This window comes from Typopeltis vanoorti, chromosome 13, assembly GCF_054136105.1.
Source record: "Typopeltis vanoorti isolate ZY-2024b chromosome 13, IOZ_Tvanoo_1.0, whole genome shotgun sequence".
Classification (NCBI taxonomy): Eukaryota; Metazoa; Arthropoda; class Arachnida; order Uropygi; family Thelyphonidae; genus Typopeltis; species Typopeltis vanoorti.
The window spans coordinates 25,349,260-25,370,742 of NC_143561.1; the positions used below are offsets into that span (position 1 = coordinate 25,349,260).

Sequence of the window (21,483 nt, forward strand, 5' to 3'; positions counted from 1 at the left end):
CTATCACAATGTCTCTTTCAAACTCTGTCAGTTCCCTTCTCTAAGCCATTTCAACTGGACACAGTTGCACTGACTTGGGAGCATCATATTCATCCAAGTTATTCCAGCCACAAATATGCGACTTGTTACATGGCATGATGCACCTTTCCCTAGGGTGTCTGTTGACTTCTTTCTAAGCAGTGTACTTATATACAATAAGAATATACAACTACAATAAGAATGCACTGGACAAGAATGATGCACATGCAGCAGCATATTTAGATTTTGCAAAGGTCTATGAGAGATTGCCACACAAGGCGGTAACTAAATTGAAATAGATAGGATTACATAATAGACTAGTGAGTTGACATATGACTGGTTGTCAGATACCATCAACACATTATGTATGAAGGAGTGACATTTCCCAGAAGTGGAAAGGTCATTAGTGGTATGCCACAGGGGCTGTTTTGGGACAATTAACTTGTATATTAATGATGTATAATGTGAGACGTTTTACTAGATATATGCAGTTTGCAAATGATGCAAAGTTAGAGAGCTGTGAGGAGCAATGCAGATCTGAATAGATTGTATGAGTGAAATGCTAGTTATAGGCAAGGATAGGTTGTAGAGTATACTTGAAGGGGGGGGGGGCAATTTCAAAGGAGAAGAGAGATCTGAAGATTAGGGGTCATATTGCTAAGCTGTGAAGATATCACAAAGGATAATGCCAATGATGAGAAGAATCTTTATCTGAAAAAGTAAAGAAGTTATGATTTCACTGTATAAGGCCTTGATCCAGTCACCTGATTTTCAAAGGGATGATAATATACAGGATAGGACCCAAAGAAGATAAACCAAGGTCACATTCAACATTCCAAGTCTCTGGACTGTTGGTTATGAGGACAAATTGGATTGAGAACACAATTTAACTGGTAAGATTGTCACTAGTTAAATATGAAAGGTATTTTTTACAGAATGAAGAGAAGCAGGGGTAGAACAAGAGGAATTACATAAGGAGGATGTGAGTAATGGAGTAAGAAGCAGGGTCTTTGCACAAAGTGTGAAAATGGAATGCATGTCTGAGAAGGCAGTGACTGCAGAAATAGTGAATGATTTAAAGCAGTTTCACAAGCTCTCATGTTGTCTTATGTGACAACATGAGAGCCTCACAAGTTGAGTCTTTTGACTCCATACAGGTGTAATTAATAAGACCACGTATTTCTTGTGTTCTTTCAATATGAATCAGTGAATTTGAATAAGTCAAACAATTAACAGGATTAACAAAAAGAAATGCAATATCAGAGCTAATCATGATTTCTGAATTTTTTGGAGATGAAGCTTTTTGATAGAATTTTGTAACTGAATGCTTCATAATAAAGGGGTAGGAATGACTGAAAGGAGGGAGAGTGATTTTGCCAATAGTTTTGAAAGTTGTCAGCAAGAAGGACAATTTAAACTATGCATTACTCAGTAAATAGGAGAGGATAGTGGATTCGTAAATTTTTGACATCTCATATATCCAAGGTAGTTTAATGTAAGATTTTAGTTTGTTACCGATTTATTTGAGATAACTTTTTAAAAAAAAAAAAATAATTTAGAAATCTTTTTTCCTTCTGTGTGTTAGTGGAATCATCATGTACCATATTTACTCAAATATAACTCACCTTTGCGTATACCTTGGATCCCCTGAATTTACTTTACAAAAAAAGAAATTGAAAAGTTTCTTATATAGTTTGCACATGAAAAAGAGTGAAACTTTAAGAAATAGATAGTGAATGTTGTTATGGCAGTTTCAGATTATTTTAGAATTCGGTTGAATAGAAAATAACATTTCAAATCAACAACCATCAGCTTGCTTTTGTTGTCGAGTTGCGCAATTTTTTGTTAACACCTCAACGATCATATGCATAGAGATGGAAGCGACCAGTAGAGGAAATGTGGGAGTGAGAACATAGACTTCTACTTGCTCTTAGCTTGCACAGGGGTGGATTAAGAGATCATCATTAGAACTGTTGTGCTACTGGATTTTGAGAGCTTGGGACATGATTACACCAAAAATAATTTAATTACAGAAGCATTATTATTAAAAGATTCAAATATATTGAATGATGAAGATAAGTGGCCATTATTGTAAATAACACTGATAATTAGCATTTAAATGTATTCATTTTATAAATAATGCAAGCAATTATAAATTATAAGAATAGTGAGGATTTAATTATAAACATCAATTTAGTTTTTGCCTGAAAAACTTTAGCTTCTGAAAATCCCTGCATGTATCTCGTGCCACGATTTTTTTAATTTTAATTTTGGAGGAAAAAGTGCGAGTTATATTTGAGTAAATATGGTATGACTAAACAGAATGATCTCTTGAGGATTATACTAAAAAATCTGAAAATCTCATGGTTATCTGATAATAAACATCAAATAACTATGTAAGTGTTTTCATATTCTTCTAACATGTGATGAGAATTGACATTTGCTTTCAAAACTTATTTGTTTCTTAAGAATATAGATTTTAATCATTATTTTATATGACAGTTTGGTTAATTATTTTAACCATACTGACAAGGAAGTTGTCTACTCACCTTTGCAACATTTCAGAAGAGGATGATAACTAGGAAATGGACAAAACTGCTTCAGTACATTAGGTTTCACAGTATCACACAGATTAGAAAAGGTCATATTAAACAAGTTGCTAATTCCCCAGGTTATGGCAAAGTTGGGAAGCAATCGTGCAAATGAAAGTGATGTTTCAAACTCTGAACCTTGCAATGATGCTAGCGCTGAGAATACAATAGATATAGTCATACCTAAACAAATAAAGTATTAATTCAGAAGCAATGCTTCATAAGACATGATTAGTAAAATGTAATATAAAATACGTTTCGGTTTGTGATCAACAACTTGATATTTTACATAGCATTTTGGACATGCACACATATATTTATATCTCTCATATGCTACAAACTATGTGTAATAAAACCACACACTTCATAAATCTGTAAAACTTTTAGTGCACATTATGAACAATATAATCATGGAACCCTTTGCTAAATGTGTTTAATCTCATATCACTTCAACAATGCAATTACTATTGCTAACAGCATGTACAGCTAAACAACTGGGGGAGGGAGGAGACAGGTAGTTGCTGCAGCATTGTTATGTGCAAGTAAAAATCATCAAAGGAAGAGCAAAAATACTAATAACTTTCAGATTTAGGAGAGGACAATAAGAGAATCTTTCAGAAGTGTATGCTATGAAAGATCAAATGAGCAGACATGGCAAGTAGTGACATGGGTGAGAAAGAATGCAAATGTGATCTGAAATGATAGCATATGGAAATGACAGAGGTGTGAAAGAGGCGAGAGATCGCGATATAGATAACATGAAAGTAGTACCAAGGTATTACCAGCTTTTTTGTCTTCTCCCTGAAGGAAGCTCATGGAATCTTGAGCAAAATATACAGGAGGAATAAATTATATTTAATTTTCTCTTACATGTGTGAAGCCGTTATTAAAAATATATAGTATGTCTAATGAGCATGTCTCTATTAAACAACTAGTAATAGAAAAGGGTGAAAAAAGACTATAGTAATATGTAGTTTTCTATAATTAGGAATGTGCTAGACAAAGGGGGGAAAATGCTTTAGGAGTGAAAATTTGTAACATATGCAAGCAGGTAGAACAGATATGATTATTTTAGTTAGAATAAATAAATTGAAAGGAGATAAGTATGGTATGAAAGAGTTATTAAGACAGAAAAAGGAGTTATGACTGTGAGCTTTTGCCCATGTAAATGAACTTAAACAGAGAGCTACAACTGCTAATGATTCAATGAGAAGCATGGAAAAAATGGTGCACAGCATGTTGATATATGGAGTGTTTCTGAAGAATTTCTACTTGCATAATGAATTATGTTTAAATGGATTTGGTATTGGGTCCATTGGGACACTAACGGGCAGGGATGTGCAATATACAACCTTACCCTGTCAAGTCAACCCTGCCTTCCAGTGGTGTGGCCTGTTTCCACAAAAGAGGCTCTGGTGAAACCAGCAGGTATTCTCGCTACAAAAGGATACTTTTTTTTAGTTGGAAGAAATGCAAACTAGACACCAGGATGTAGATGTTCGTCATTGCCTGGTGAAATATCACTACCAGCTTACTGGAGGTCAGAACTGGCAAATGCAATGTCTGGTTTCCAGAGCAGGGATTCTGGTTTCACCTCTCTCCCCTCTCTTCTCCATGCAGCATGAGTGATAACCTTCAAGACCATGACAAACATACTTAGAGACCCCAAAACTCCTCCATTTCAAAGGTACAGCAGTTAAAACAGTCAGGCCAAAGGTGAGCCACTAGTTACTGATAGAACCTGTCAATATTAAGTCAGGAGGCTTCCTGATCAACTGGTACATAATCTCCTGCAGATTCTCTGCCTGGTTATGCCTGGAGAGGGAGTCTGAGTAGTAGTAGCATGTGGGAGGAGCTGTCGAGGCCAAGTCATGATACAGACTGGTTTCTCTCTATATGGAAGTCGCATCCAAGAGTCTCTTCTCTTACTGCATGTTCCCACTATCCATCCATCTAATGAAACTTATGATCAAACCTATGAAAACTCTCACAAACAATAACAGTGACACTGCAACAAAAGCAAATCTTCCTCATACACTAATCCCATCATAAGTCACATCACAATCAGCCACAACATACAAACCATATCAAAATCTCTTCACTAAAAACTCACTTTCATATCCACTTTACATCCCTGGCATTAACACAAACATACATGATGTTTACTATTATTCACAGTCTTCCAAAACCAGACATCTTATTTTTTACAGAAACCCAGATCACAGCTACATATACTACTGTCCACCTCCAGTGGACAGTAGTATACACAACTCATGATTCGTTTCACAATAAGGGTGGCATCTCTGCCTTTGTCAAATCTGACATAGCCTGCCAGAAAATGGTTAATGTAGAATCTCTTGCTTTCGAGCTTCTCTGGCTCAAGGTTTCCTCGCCTCATTTAGTAACCTTTATTTGTTGCATTTACTGGTCTCCAAACAATAATAACTGCTCAGATCTCTTCCTTCCTTTCCCTGAAACTTAACCACCTACAATCCAGCTATCCAAATAATAAGGTTATCTTCCTGGGTGATCTCAACATCCACAATTCCAAGTGGCTCCCCTACTTCAACACCACTAACCAAGTAGGATAAGAAACAGAAGTCTTTGCTATAAGTAATGACCTAATACAAATCTTACATCTATCCAATCACATCTAACTCTCTTCTCTCCAAACACTCTCTTTTTGACCAGTTCTCCTTCCAGATACAATGTAGAGGCCACCTCTCCTCTCGGTAACTCAGACCACAATCTCATACGTCTCCTTTCTCACAGAATGCTCCTCCTCCAACCGCCCCACCCCAACCTTGCATACTCTGGCACCACAAAGGAGCCAATTGGGATGACTTCCAGAATTTTTACTCCTTTCCTTGGTCTATTATTGCTTCCATCCAACTCATCCGAACACCTGCTGTGAATGAGTCACAAACTTTTCTCACTGATATGAAGGCCTGAAGCACTGCCAGCCTGAAGGTGGATTTAGAGCAAGCAGTGGCAGCATTTCTGTTGGATGTTGTGCTTGCCACCATTGAAATATGACCTCACAGACTTCAGGCATGTATTAAGGCAAGGAGGGGGACATTTCAAACATGCATGTTATACATGTGATTTGTATATGCTGAAAGCTGTAAATGATTTACTGATAGATCAAAGATTTATGCAGTTCGGTAATTCCAACACCTCCTCTTTCAGTTATGGAAGCTACTAAGTGTAGTTTCCATAATTGAAAGAGGTGTTGGAATCGAGAGAGTACTGAATGTATTTGTAGCTCTAGACTTGCTACTGCCTGAAGAGAAGTTTGCGAGTATGAATATATTATGCATCTTTAGTAGCAATTCATTCTAATGTATTTTAATGCAAGCTCTATCACATACAGCTTAACTGCAAAGTTGATACATTCTAGTGGGATGTGTACAGATATAATGCTGTCTGGAAAGATGGCAGAAGATCCCACCAGCTCCTCCAATTTTGAACCATCCATGTAGACAGGCACAATATTATAGTATTGTATTCTATGAGTTTCAAAGAGCTGATGGTAGAGACAACAGGAAGGGGATGGAAATATTTTAGCTTACTGAAAAAGAAGCTGCATATATGTATGACTTCCGAAGTGGAAGTGTATTTAGTGGCATATGGACTATGTTATCTACTGTAATCTCTAGAGTTTGTAGGAGAGCTTTATTCACAAACCAGAGGGTTTTATTCTAGTCTGCCTAGAGTTATAAAGATTCTCCCATTGTGGAAGGAACATAGTTGGCCAACTATTTTCTAGCAGGAATTTTAGTTTTCTTAAGAGAAACAGTTGCAGATCTCAAGGCAACAAATGTGGTCCATTTGCCTTCCTATATAGACTATAGGAACAGGTAATGTGCATAATACTCGAGTTGCAATTCTGATGGTCTAGCCATTGCAGAGTATTCTCTCCCTGGCAAAACCAAAGGCTTTGAACCCATAATCAACTTTTGATGTTATCAATGCACTGTACAAACAAAGAAAAGTATCTGTCACTACTCAAGTAGGTGGAAGATAATGCGTGTAGAATGTTCATGGCACTTGTCTCATAACTGATGTACGAGAGGGAGGAAGATGAGTTTGTTGCCAAATATGAGTCTCAATAACTTGGCTTCAGATGCAACTGGGATTAATGACTGTCTCAATGTCCTGGGTTAAGATGAAGACTACGTCTGCAGCAAATGAGAACACAAGCTATCTTCTGCTGTGAAAATGTGAACCCATTATGCTTTGCAAGCATCCATTTTGAAAGATGATCGAGTTGATCGACCCGCCGCATCTGATTTTCTATCATCATCATCAAATTCCTGCCATGTACCCTCAAGGGGTGTACAGGATATGACAGTACTACATGAAAAATTTACATCATTACTAACTTCCATCTACAATTTTCCTCCAAATCAGTCTGTTACTTGTCAAGACTCCAACATTATCAGATCTTATATTTCTATCATCTAAGGCACTTTTTACCGTATCAATCCACCTATATCTAAGTCTTCCTCTGGATCGATTTCCTACCAACCAGGCAGAGAATGCCTGTTTTACTAATCTTTCCTCCCCCATTCTCTTTAAGTGACCACCAGAGATTAGCTCTGCTAATGCATTCCTGGATGCTGACAATGTCAAGTTCTTTCCTAATATCTTTGTTTTTAATATGATATTGCCATTGAACCCATCTGTTCATGCCTCTAATCTTTCTCAGGACTCTCATATCTGTGGTCACAAGTCTTTGGTCAAGTGTTTTACTTCTGATCCAGCTCTCAGATCCATAAGTTAAAACTGGTTAAACACTGTCTTGTATACAGCTAATTTAGTGACTCTTTTACTCCATATGAATTTATTCAATTGACTTCCTACCATACCAGCTTTGTTGATTCTGTTGTGTATTTCTATATTTAATTTACCATCTTCACTAAAAATCGTGACTAAGTAGTTGAAATGTTTTACTTTATTATTATTATTCCTGACACCTCCAAGGAGTCCAAAGACTCATCGTGGGAGGACACCTACAACTATCTCAACCACTACACCGAACATCTACAAAACATCTCCATCAATGCCATCTACTGCCCACCTCCACCACCACAACTAGTATTTTTTGCCTGTAAATTATGTGTTCTGAAGGGCCGATTTGTCTGTATGCAGGATGAAAAACCCGAGTTTCCGGGAGAAAAACCATGCTACCTCCGTGTGACATCGGCTAACTATCCATAGATTGAAATCATCCAGATAAAGATTCCTCCCGTTGCGACAAGAATCGAACTTAGGAATATTCCAATCGAAGTGTGCAATGTACCGTTGTTCTTCCAATTGTGCTATGGAGGCACTTGTTTCACAGGTTCTCCATTCACAACACAGTTGCCATTTTCAATGATTCTGCCTATTTTCATTGTCATTGTCTTTTTATTGCTGACTTTCATACCATATCTATTACAACAGTTATTCAATTTAGTCAGTGAATCTTGCAGACTAGCAGCAGATTTATTTAGAAGTATAACATCATCCACATAAAGAGCTAATATTAACATCTCCAATTTTGACGTCATGTTTAATACCACTTTCCTTCATAATGTGATCCATATAGATAATGAATAACAGAGGGGATAATATACATCCTTGTCTCACACCAGAATTAACATTAAACCATCTTCCTGTACTTCCTTCAATTCTAACTGCTGACTTACAATCTTGTCATATGCCTTTTCCAGATCGACAAAACTTAAATACAGATCTTTGTTATATTCCCATGCTTTCTCGACTATTTGTCGTAAAGTGAAGATCTGATCCTTACAGCCTCTGTTTGGCCTGAATCCAGCTTGTTCTTCACCAAGCTTTTCTTCCACAATTCTTCTCAACCGTTTCTCAAGTACACTTGCATAGATCTTGCCAGGAACACTCAGTAGGGAAATACCTCTGTAATTCTCACATTCAGTTTTATTTCCCTTTTTATATATGGGTACTATGAGAGCTCTGCATCAATCATCAGGAATTCGTCCCTCTCTCCAGGCATTCTGAACTATGCAGTGCAGCTACTGTAAGACTCTTATACCACTATACTTCAGCATTTCTGGTCGAATATCATCTACTCCAGCTGCCTTTCCACATTTCAAGCCTTTGATGGCTTTTTCTACTTCAAGTATGGATATGTATTCCTGACTGCATGCCTGGTTAGTGTTTTTTTACCACTGTGTTGTCATCACTGCTTGTTTCATTTAGCAGTTTTTCAAAGTAATTACTCCACACTTCAAGGATATCTTTTTCTCCTGTTTTCATGTCACCTTTATCATCTCTAACTCCTTTTACAGTACTCTTTCCTCCATTCTGAAGCTTTTTCAACAACTTCCAGAATATTTTCCCACCTTCTTGGTATTTATTTTCAATGTTCGTGCCAAATTCCTCCCATGACTTTTGTTTAGCTAGTTTTATGAAGTGTTTAGCTGTCTTACATTTGTCTCTGTATTCTCTAAGAGCACAAGCTGACTTATTTGCCAGGAACTTTTGATATGCTTTCTTCTTTTCCTTCACTGCCTCTTTAACTTCCTGTGTCCACCAGGGAGTTCTGATTTTTTTATCCTTGCACACAACCTCACCACATGCCTCTCTGGCAGAATCAATCAATGTTTTCATCAGAGTTTGCCAGTGAATCTCCAAGGTTTGGTTCCTGTTCTCAAACTCTTTCGTTTTTTTTCAATAATCTTTGTGTATTTTAGTCTACAGTTCACATCTGAGAGCTGCTCAACTTTTATCCGCTTTAAAACTTTCTTACTTGTTATTCTTGTCAATATGAAATTCAATTTTATCCTGCTCAAGACTACATAGTGATCACTTCCAATTTCAAATCCTCTGTACACTGGTGTCCTGCACCAGGGAGAAAACATCACTATCAACAATAACATAGTCAATGAGACTTTTCTTATTCCTTGCCTCTTCTCTCCATGTGAATTCGTGCACGTTTTTATGTTGGAACATGGTGTTGGTAATAACCAGTCCATGTCCTGAGCTGAAACCCAACAGATATTTGCCATTATTATTAGCTTTGCTCTTTTATCCAAATTTTCCCAAAATATTTTTGTACGTCTGACAATCATTTCCTACTCTACTATTTAGATCCCCAACTAGGACCAACTTTTCCTTTTTCATTGTGTTAGTTGCTTTCTCTAACTTTTCGCTGTTCGCCCTGGTTCCCTAGCGAAAACCATGGGGTGGGGGGGGGGGCTTGTTTAACCCGGCAACGCCCCATCCAGCATGAAATTTTGTCATGTTGTACCATAATTTTGTATTTTGGTTTAACCAATAAGAATACAATTTGGTCAGCTAAATTCCAAATAGCCAGCCCATCCTCATTCGTTCAGTATCCAGGTAGATACCCAACAGGGTGCACCATGAGAAGGTGAGGATTGGACATTAGTTCAGAAGCCATGGTCGGTTCTACGCATTCCTTTAGCGGCTATGTGGAGGTCTCCTCTCAGTTATACAGTTTTGACCCTTATTTTCTATGACCCCTCTTATTTCATGAAAGGGAAGATGAAGTCATTGTAGAGAACATTACTGTTGGAGAAAGTTGTTCTGTTATTGAGTTCACTTTGGTAGCAAAAAGCATGACACTTAACCTTGTGGGAACCCCCCCTTTTGATTATATGGTGTGGAATTCCAAGTCTGAGTGCTTCCCACTCAGACTTGGAAGATTCAATTAGACAAGAAGTTCTTGATAAAAAGAGGATGATTCCCTCTAACACCAAAATTGTGCAAATCTTTCGCTGTCCTAAATCTCCAAGCAGTGTTGTATGATTTTTCCACATCATAGAATACCAAAACCAGATACTCCTGTTTGGAAAGTCACTCCTCTAGTGGAACTATATGATCAGCAGTAGAATGATATTTTTGGAAGCCACATTGTCTTCTGAAAAGAAAAAATCAATGTTTCTCTCCAGAAACTATAAAAAACAAGATTTAACAATTTTTCCAAAGTCTTGCACAAGCAGATGGTCAGAGCAGTTGAGCAGTAGTTCTTTTGGGGATTTTGGATCCTTCCCTGGCTTAATAAAGGTAATTATAATTGCCTTTTGCAGAAATCCAGAAATACGCACTCCTAGAAAATTCTGTTGAAAAGGTGCAACAGCTGATCCATGGACAATGGTGTTAGAATAGATGGTTTACCATCTTGTAATGGATATTGTCTGGCTTAAATGTCATCCAGCAGCACTTGGATGACATTTAAGCAAAGCAGATTTCATTTCTTCTCTTGTGACTGGACTGTTGCATTCTTCACAGCTATTCAAAGCAAATTAAATTTGTTGTTTTTCTGCTTTGTTTTTTGAGTAAAGAACTCAAGGTGGGGGTGACAGGAAGATATTGCTGATGTTTTTGTAAAAATTTTCCCAAGTGTGTTAGTGATTGCTGTTCGATCAGCACCTGTGCAACCATTATGTTCAAGGATAGAGCACTCTTCATTTTCCAGATCTTTCACAGGTTAGCATTAATTGCTCTTCCTATGATGGATGTATATTGGATTCAGGATTTCTTTTTGTTTTGATGTCGGATGTGTCTTACTCAAGCTTGGGCACATATGAAAGCAATGAGGTTTGTTGTAGTAGAGGATTTTCGAATCTTTGAAAAGTACCCCAAGCTTTCTTCTGGGTTTCTTTGGCTGCTGTGCAATCATCATTCTATCATGATTCAGAGAAACACAGAAACCAATTACATGTTTTATGAGTTGTAGTCATGAAAGCTTGTGTAATATACTGTCACATGGTTCGCTGCATTGTTGATAAAAGAAAAACTGACCATTGCAGAATCAAATTCTGCTAATAACGAGAAGGTGTGCCATTCAGCTTGCTCAATTTTCCATTGTAATATCCATGATGGAGTGCATGATTGCCCATGTAGGAAAGTGGATATCAAAGGCAAGTGATCACTCCCAAATAAATTTTTGTCAGTTTTTTTTCACTTGGAGAGTGGGAAACAGGAGGATGAGCAGATAATTCAGTCAATGTGAATGTTTGGGATAGGTATATGGAAGAGAATGTTGCTTCCTGTATTTAGGAAGCAGTGATTGTAGTTGTCAAGCATATGCTCAACATTTACAGTTACTAGAGTTCTGACTGAGAGTCACACAGCTAATTCTATGTTCATATTGAATGAGACTTGCTGGTAGGGTGTGGCTACCCACAAGGCCATCCTTGGGGCCACCTACACCCCTGTGGTGTGGTAGTTTCTCCTGATGGTAGTATTTTGCTATGTTGGTCATTTCTCACTTTAGATATGTTTCCTGCAGACAGAAGAATTTTTTTTTTTTTTTATACTTTTGCAAGAGTGCCTTGATGTCATCGATGTTTAGACAGAATCCACAACAATTCCAATGTAGTAATGTTTTCATTATTTCTTTCTGATGGTATCATCTGCCCTCCATTGTTGAGCAGTTTTGTTTTCATAGACCTTGGATTTTTTTTTCCCTTTTTGCTAACTGAGGATGACCAGTCTCCATTTTTTTTTCATCAGGAAAAATGTCCAAGATATCATCATACTGTATTCCTTCTAGGACACTAGGTACACAAGTTGTATTATTTTCTTGATAGGTAGGGCAGAGCTCCAGAAATAAAATTTAAATCTACTAACAGAAAAAAAAATTTTTTTTTTTTACTCACCCAAGGTATTAAAGGGCAAGTAAAATTTCACGATATAATTATATCGTGAAATTTTAGTTATAATTTATAACTAAATGTTATGATCAATGACAAACCAAAGCAATCAATTCTTTATTTCTTACTATACATTACACGTAATTATACAAAAATATCCTTTCTTTTAATGTGCATTTATAAGATATGCCACAACACAGCTTATTTACATAAGGCTTCATATGGCCTCCAGCGTGTCTTTTCTTGGTTGCAAAATACCACTTATCAATTGATTTATCTGGAACAAAATCCTGCGAGGACCATTCATACATATCATCAATAAGTCATTAAGGTTGGAGGTATTCATTGATGAACTCAACTTCTCTTTTATTAGATTGATTTGACTAAAATCTCATTCACATGATGTACTTGGCTGCTATAATGGCTACAATTTCAAGCAGTTATTATTATTCATTGTTCTTTAAAAAGGCCTTGTATGTTTAAATGTTTCCCTTAAACATTGAACTTGTGCCATTCTTTTGCCAAATTTTTAGAAAGTGTCTCTTTATTATTATCAAAATATTTCCTAAAATATTTTTAGGAAATATTTTGTGGCGGCCTGGTTGGCCAAGTGGAGAGCGTATCCGCTCTCCAGCCAAAAGACTGCAGGTTCAAATCCTGCCATGGGCATGGATGTTTGCGATTGTCTGTGGAAATACAAGTGGTGGTTGGTGGTAGATGGTGTTGGTGTAGTTGAGGTCAGTTGATGATTGAATGGTGAGATGGAGTTGTAGAGCAGGTTTCCTCCCATGATGAGTCCTGGGACTCCCTGGAGGCATCAAATAATAATAATGATAATAATATTTCCTAAAATGCTTGCCCAAAATTTTCCACATCTTCAGGCCAGATAAATGTATCAAATACATTATTCCTTCATCTGTTAGTTTTTTTTTTTCATTCAACATTCGAATAGCTCTCTGCATACATTTATCTGAATACACTATAATACATCTAGATTATTTAAGTTATCTAAAACGTTTTCTCTCATAAGGTTGTGGAGCTTCTTACATCTCTTTCAGGGCATTCAAGGTACTGTCCACATGATATTTTGTTTGACTTATTAGTAAGTTTTCCCCTTTGAAAAATCAATGACAGCTGTTTGAATAAAATTAAAAAAATCTAAGAAAAAATGGGATTCTGCAAGCAAATGTCTTCATTTTTTCTTTAATAAGTCTTTTGATATTGCATCATCTGCTTTTCCACTTCCTATTTCCTCCAAATGCATTACTACTGCAGAGAGTAATTGTTAATAAGTGCAGTCACAGCATTCCCACACTCTATTAGGCACCCACCTTACTGAATACAGAAACTTGAACTTCAGGATTTTTGTCACTTTTCCCAATTCTTTCAGTCTTTTTAGTGAATTCTGATAAATGGTATATAATTTTTTTTACTACTGTTTCAATGTCAGAAACAAAGGGTACATCACTAATAGAATGTAGAAAAGCCAGATTCAAATTATGTGCAATACAGTGTGTTGATATAAGGTCTGACACATCTCTCGTTAATTTTGCCATGAGCCACTGTTTTTTCCCTGCATGTTTCCTGCTCCATTTGTTCCAATGCCCATAACCAATTACCAGTCTTCCATGCCAAGATTTATTCATTTCTCTCTTTCTCTAATCAAAATACCCAGCAGCTGTTGAGTTTTGAAGAGAAATTATGGAAACAAATGCCTCTTTCAGTTTCAGATTTTTATTTATGTGTCTCATAAAAAAAAGTTCCTCCTAATTTGAGACATATGTAGATGCAGATAAAAGAAGACCCACTCTTCTGTAGTCTTTGATTTCTTTAACTGATTCTTGTTTATTAACAACAGTAATAAACGACACAAATTCTTTACAATTTCATGTCATTCTGATACTGGTCTATTAGACCTGCATCTATATCATTCTCATTTAGCAGGGGCTATCAAGTTTTTGAGATCAATAAACAGGTTATTGAATTTAACTATATAATAGGCTGTATTAAAAAGGCACTTAAGGTGTTCGAACATTTTAGAATACATTTTCTTTTGGCAAATAGCTAGAGGTGTATATTCTGGGTGATTTCTGGCTGAGGATGTGTCACAGCATCTTTAGTGAGAATTGGATGCTTCATGTAACCTAAATGTCTCCACTTTAAAAGCTCATTGAACCCTGTAGCAATCTGGAGTTACTGTCAGCAGCCCAGGATATTTTTTTTTGTCCCAGGAAATTTCTTTATTTTTTAGCCCCAGGAAAATATAATTTAAAAACAATTCAAAACACATAATAGAAAATAGGGAAAAAAAATCTGAAAATGATCAAGAAGTACACAGAAGCTAAAAAATGGACTCAAAAACTGATAAATAAGCAAGGTATAGAGAAATAGTACAGAGAAAAAAAAATATTTGCAGTGATTATTATAGGAATCTGTACACAGGCAGAGACAGATCCTCTACTGAATTTTGATGAAGCAGATGCAGAACTACAACCACCTATCATAATAGAATTATAAAAAGTCCTCAAAAAAATAGATCACACTATAATATGTCATAATGTTATACTAGATATGTTATATTTTAATTACAGAAAAATTTCCACTGCAATTGTAATAAATCAATGATTTTATCATTATATAAAAAGGATAAAAGAGATGATATCAGTAAGTATAGCCAATCAATTTTGCTATCACTATTGTACAAAAGTTTCATATTCATTATACTAAACAGAATCACAAGATTTTTTGATGATGATGCACAGCCATATGAATAAGCAGACTTTGGAGAGATCATATAATCATACAATATGATCATATCCACACTATTAACAAAATAACAGAAAATAAAATGAATACCTGCATGTTTGGTGTTTGTAGATTTTAAAAAAGCCCGATTCTTTACATCACTCAGAAATAATATAATAAACAATTTAAAACACCATGCAATCCAATTAAAGTATATGAGATTTTTAAAAATTACATATAAGAACTCAATCTACCCTATATATATAAAATTATAAGCCTTTTTACGTCACTTTTTTTGAAACTCGGGGACTATCCCGAGTGTCGAGTCTTCAAAATTTGAGTCATCAGAATTCGAAGAGAACCAGCCTACCAGTCCGGAACTGTTTAATCTGTTCATTAACGATAAAGGGAAGGATCTAAGTGGAACAGTTCATTTGTTCGCTGATGATGCAAAGTTGGGTAGGGGAATAGTGAATGCAGACGATGTCAAAATCTTGCAGGATGACTTGGATAGATTGGAGTTCTGGGCTAAAGAGAATGGATGTCAATTCAATGTGACAAAATGTAAGGTTATGCAGCATTTTGGGGTGAAAAGATTAGCAGCAGTATACCACATTGGTGGAACTGTACTCCAGGAGATTGATGAGGTCAGGGACTTGGGAGTGTTGGTGGGTAGGGAGATGAAGTTTAGGGGGCACATTGCAAAAGTAGCTAAATCAGCTCATCAACTCACTTGGTTGTTGAAAAATACCTTGACGAGCAGAGACAAGCAAGTTATTGTACCTCTGTGCCGAGCCTTGATAAGACCTCATCTTGACTACTGTACCCAGATTTGGTCACCTCGGTTCCTTCATGATGGGGAGGAGGTGGAGAGGATCCAGAGGAGAGTGACTAAGATGATAGCAGGTCTATGGAATGAACCATATGAGAACAGGTTGAAGATTTGTGGGTTGCAGAAACTAGTTGATAGGCAGAAAAGGAGGAGATATGATTGAGACATTCAAATTGCTAAAGGGATTCTATAGGATTAATTCAGGGGATATTTTTGAGATCAGGATTGGTGGTGGGAGAACTAGGGGACACCTACGGAAGGTGGGCAAGAGTGTGGTTAGCAGGGGTGTTAGAGCTGGGTTGTTTACTTTTAGAGTGGTAAATGAGCGAAATAAGCTGCCAGAGTCTGTTGTGGGTGCTATGACGGCAAGTGAGTTCAAGGCAAGGTATGATAGATACTGTGAGAATGTCATATAGTTGTGTGATCATGATGTTTAAGGCCTCCCTCGATGAGTAGGACTCCCTGGAGTCACCCAAAATAATAATAATAATAATAAAAAACTCAGGGGGGGTTGGGTGCTGGAGGGGCCAGGGTGGCAGAATCCCCCACCTAGTAGTGAATATAAAGTTTAGAACATTAAAGAATGGACTTAGCATTAAAAGTAGTGATACAAGGAGAAAGGATATCATCTAAGTTGTTTTTCTTGCTACACTAGAAGAAGCTTTAGGAATGTCTCACTGGAAAACTATGGAATTAACATAAAATCTAAATTATTTATGTTTTGTGAATGGTCTGTTCTGTTACCAAAAAGCAAAGAAGCAGCCCAAATAAAGAATCAAAAACCGGTTTAAAAATTAGCATAACTAAAGCAAAACTGATGGCAAATACAGATTAAACTGAACTAAAATCAACTGATAAACCTACTTAAATTGTGAATGACTATTTACCTCTGACAATTAGTTTTAAGGAAAAAACAGAAAAATCACATAAGGAAACAAAGTTTTGTACAATGAGTATCTGTTAGATTTGCTTGCATGTGCATTATTCATGTTTATTACCTATGGAAGCAAGATATGGGTAATGACCAGTGCTTTTTTTTGGGGGGGGGGGAGGACCATAGGTGCTGGTACTCATTCTTTGCTAGCAAGAAAAATTTTAAATTTAAAGGATACGAAAAGAAAACTAGAAAAGTATTTACCTATATTGTTTCTTCATAGCGTGATTATTATTATTATTATTATTATTATCCCAAGATCCAATAGAGTAAAAGACTCATCTAATAAGAAGTCCTTTTGTCATACATATAGCTTATCATAACGCACTCATTTTAGAAATTATGGACTTTACAACAGTATTATAAATAACTCTTTTAATTTCCCAATGTTTCGATCTTCATATTAAGATCACCATTTCGAGTATATACAAATATACAGGACAGCTAAGTTACATTACATACAGTAAGGTAGAGAAACAATGATTTGATCACAGGTTATTATACTGGCATGACCTCTAGTGAAAAAAAAAAATTTACAAATTAATTATTCAGAAACTACATCAAGCTAAATTTTATTTATGATAACATGAGCAAACATTCTTTCTTATAGTTTTCTTTCAGTAATGCTAAAAATAGGACAATGATGTCCTAATTTTAGCATTAAAATTGTTATTTTTGATTTAGGATCCTGGATTATCTACAGTCCTGTTTATAGCCACTTTTAGAGAGGAAGGTTCCGTGGGTCGAATATGTGCCTTCCATATGTTTGGGATTTCAAGACCATCATTATTGTTCAGATTGGGGTGGTTGATAATAATCTCACAGGCGTCCTTAAATTTGCGTTCATACTATGTTCAATTCGATGCAAGTTGTTCAAGGGCATGATCAGAAAGACCAGCCTCACCATACTGCATCCTGTTTCTCCTATATATGGTATGTTACAGGAGCAATAAATGCAGTATACACCAGGGTGGACTAGCTCAGTAAGTGGGTCTTTGGATGAGTTAAGTAAGCTTTTTAATTTTACGGGAGGTTTAAAGGTGGCTTTGAGGTTGTATTTTTGTAGTATTCTGTTTATTTTATCTGATGTCCCTTTAATGTACGGAATGGTTATAGTTTTCTTGAGTCAGATTTATCTTTTTTTTTTTATTGAGGTCTTGTAGAGAATTTTGTTAATAGTGTTTTGGCTAACCATTTTTTTTTTTAGAAAAGTATTGCTCATCGTCATCAAATTCCTGACATGTACCCTTAAGGGGGTGTACAGGATATGATAGTACTATATGAAAAATTTATATTACTAACTTCCTATCTACAATTTTCATCCAAATCAGTTTGTTACTTGTCAAGAATCCAACATTATCAACATTCCTGGATGCTGACAATGTCAAGTTCTTTCCTAATATCCTCGTTTTTAATATGATATTGCCATTGATGCCATCTGTTCACGCCTATAATCCTTCTCAGGACTCTCATATTTGTGGTATCTAGTCAAGTGTTTTACTTCTCACCCAGCTCTCAGATCCATAAGTTAAAACTGGTTTGAATACGGTATTGTATACAGCTAATTTAGTGTTCTGAATAATTTCTCTCTTATTCCATATGAATTTATTCAATTGACTGCCTACCATACCAGCTTTGTTGATTTTGTTGTCTATTTCCATATTTAATTTACCATCTTCAGTAAAAATCGTGCCTAAGTAGCTGAAATGTTTTACTTGTTCCACAGGTTCCCCATTCACAACGCAGTTAACATTTTCAATAATTCTACCTATTTTCATTGTCTTTGTCTTTTTAATGCTGACCTTCATACCGTATCTATTACAACAGTTATTAAATTTAGTCAGGAAATCTTGCAGACTTGTAGAGGATTTATTTAGAAGTATAACATCATCTGCATAAAGCAAAGCGCTTGAGATTAACACCTCCAATTTTGATATCAGATTTAATACCACTTTCCTTCATAATGTGATCCATATAGATAATGAATAACAGAGGGGATAATATACATCCTTGTCTGACACCAGATTTAACATTAAATGATCTTCTTGTACTTCTTTCAATTCTAACTGCTGACTTACAGCTAAATAAAGACTAAGCATTGCTTGATATAATGCTAAATTGACACCATATAACTGCAGCGTATTGAATAGCTTCTTTCTTGGCACCTTATCATATGCCTTTTCCAAATCGACAAAACTTAAATACAGACCTTTGTTATATTCCCATGCTTTCTCAACTATTTGTCGTAAAGTGAAGATCTGATCCTGACAGCCTCTATTTGGCCTGAATCCAGCTTGTTCTTCATCAAGCTTTTCTTTCACAATTCTTCTCAACCGCTTCTCAAGTATACTTGCATATATCTTACCAGGAACACTCAGAAATACCTCTAATTCTCACATTCAGTTTTATTTCCCTTTTTATATATGGGTACTATGAGAGCTCTACTTCAATCATCAGGAATTCTTCCCTCTGTCCAGGCTTTCTGAACTATGCAGTGCAGCCACTGTAAGACTTTTATACTACCATACTTCAGCATTACTGGCCGAATATTATCTACTTTTGCTGCCTTTCCACATTTCAATTCTTTGATGGCTTTTTCTACTTCAATTTTGGATATGTATTTCTGACTGTATGCCTGTTGAGTGTTTTTTTTTTACCACTGTGCTATCACTGCTTGTTTCATTTATCAATTTTTTGAAGTAATTACCCCATACTTCAACGATACCTTTTTTCTCCTGTTTTCATGTCACCTTTATCATCTCTAACTCCTTTTACAGCACTCTTTCCTCCATTTCTAAGCTTCTTCAACATCCTCCAGAATATCTTACCAGTTTCTTGATATTTATTTTCTACGTTTTTGCCAACGTCGTCCCATGACTTTTGTTTAGCTAGTTTTACACAGTGTTTTGCTTTCTTACATTTGTCTCCGTATTCTCTAAGAGCACAAGCTGACTTATTTGCCAGGAACTTTTGATATGCTTTCTTCTTTTCGTTCACTGCCTCTTTAACTTCCTGTGTCCACCATGGAGTTCTGATTTTTCTATCCTTGCAGACAACCTCACAACATGCCTCTCTGGCTGAATCAATCAGGGTTTTTCTTCAAGGCTTGCCACTGAATTTCCAAGGTTTGGTTCCTGTTCTTTGATTTTTTTTTTTTTTTTCAATAATCTTTGTGTATTTTAGTCTAGAGTTCACATCTGAGAGCTGCTCAACTTTTATCCACTTTAAAAAACTTTCTTACATGTTATTCTTTTCAATATGAAATTCAATTTTATCCTGCTCAAGACTAAATAGTGATCACTTCCAATTTCAAATCCTCTGTACACTCTGGTGTCCTGCAACAGAGAGAAAACATCACTATCAACAATAACATAGCCAATGAGACTTTTGTTATTCCTTGCCTCTTCTCTCCATGTGAATTTGTGCACATTTTTATGTTGGAACATGGTGTTATTATTAAAACACTTAAGGAATAGAACAACGTAGTTAAGGATATAAATTACATTAAACTTTAATAAATATATTCTGATATTTCGGCAACGTCACGTTGCCATTTTCTAAAGGAACTTACAAAAAAGTTACGTGCACGTAGGTACTACAACACAGAAACTGGGAATGAAGAGATGAAGCTATTGTTCTCCTAACAGTCCTGATGGTGCCATCTAGTGGGCTAAGTAGGTGTTCTTGGCCGTTGGGCTGAAGGTCTGCAGATGTAGGCCTCCCAAATTTGGGGCAGTCACATACAACCAAATTTGTTGAGGTTTGGAGAATTTCTTAGGGCTGAGGCTGATTCCATAAAGAGTCTTTCAAATTTGTATTTGCTACGGTGTATCACTGTAGCTTTCTTCCACCGTATTCTGTGGCATGTATCCAGAGCATGGTCCGCAAGCCCAGAATGACTGTATTTGTGAAAACGGATGTAGTCCTTGTGTTCCAAAATTCTGATATTCGCTGTCCTGCCTGTTTGGCCAAAGTAAGACAGTTTACAACTGCAAGGGACCTGGTAAACACCAGTAAGTCTAGGGGAAGTGGTTGGTCTTTAGTGGAGCGGATAAGGGATGCCAATTTTCTGCAAGGTTTGTAACAGTAGGTCAGGTCATGTTTTTTTAAGATTTTGGTAATCTTTTCCGAGGTGCCTCGGATGTAGGGAATGGTGATGGATTTAGAGTAATCCTTGTTGTGTGTGTGTGGGGGGGGGAGGGGATCTGTGGTTTGTAGGTTCTAATATTTTTTGGATTTTTTTTTGGGGGGGGGGTAGCCATTGGCTGAGAAAGTGTTGAGGATGTGATTTAGTTCAGTGTTTAGGGCCAAGGCGTTTGAACAGATTAGTTTAGCCCTGTTGTATAGTGTTTTCACTACTCCATATTGTTGTGAGGGGGGGGGATTGTTGGTGAATGTATCTGCCTGTATGGGTGGGTTTTCTGTAAACTGAGAAAACCAAGGCTCCATTAGGCTGGCGGGTGACTAGTGTGTCTAGGAAAGGGAGGCTGTTGTTTTCCTCTTTTTCCAGAGTGAATTTGATTCTGGGGTGTTGGTTGTTTAAGCGTGTTAAGAAGTGTTTCAGAGCCATGTAGCCAAATAGTGAACACATCATCAACATAGCAAAGCCATATGGTTGGTTTTTGTGTTTTTGTGGGGCAGAGGCTAAGGCTTTTTCTTCAAAGGTATCCATAAAGAAATTGGCCAAGGGTGGGGAGAGTGGTGAACCAATGGCTG

At 36.5% G+C, this 21,483-nt stretch overlaps 1 protein-coding gene across 2 annotated transcripts in view; it reads right to left on the minus strand.

Annotated features, from left to right (window-relative positions):
* The window catches only part of LOC150099998 (phospholipid-transporting ATPase ABCA3-like), a 728,766-nt gene that overhangs the window by 127,401 nt on the left and 579,882 nt on the right, over positions 1 to 21,483 (minus strand). For both annotated transcript variants that reach the window (XM_090402469.1, XM_090402468.1), the window contains one exon: positions 2,568 to 2,792. In XM_090402469.1, the coding sequence (XP_090258595.1) occupies positions 2,568 to 2,792 (225 nt within the window). The remainder of the gene's footprint in view (positions 1 to 2,567; positions 2,793 to 21,483) is intronic.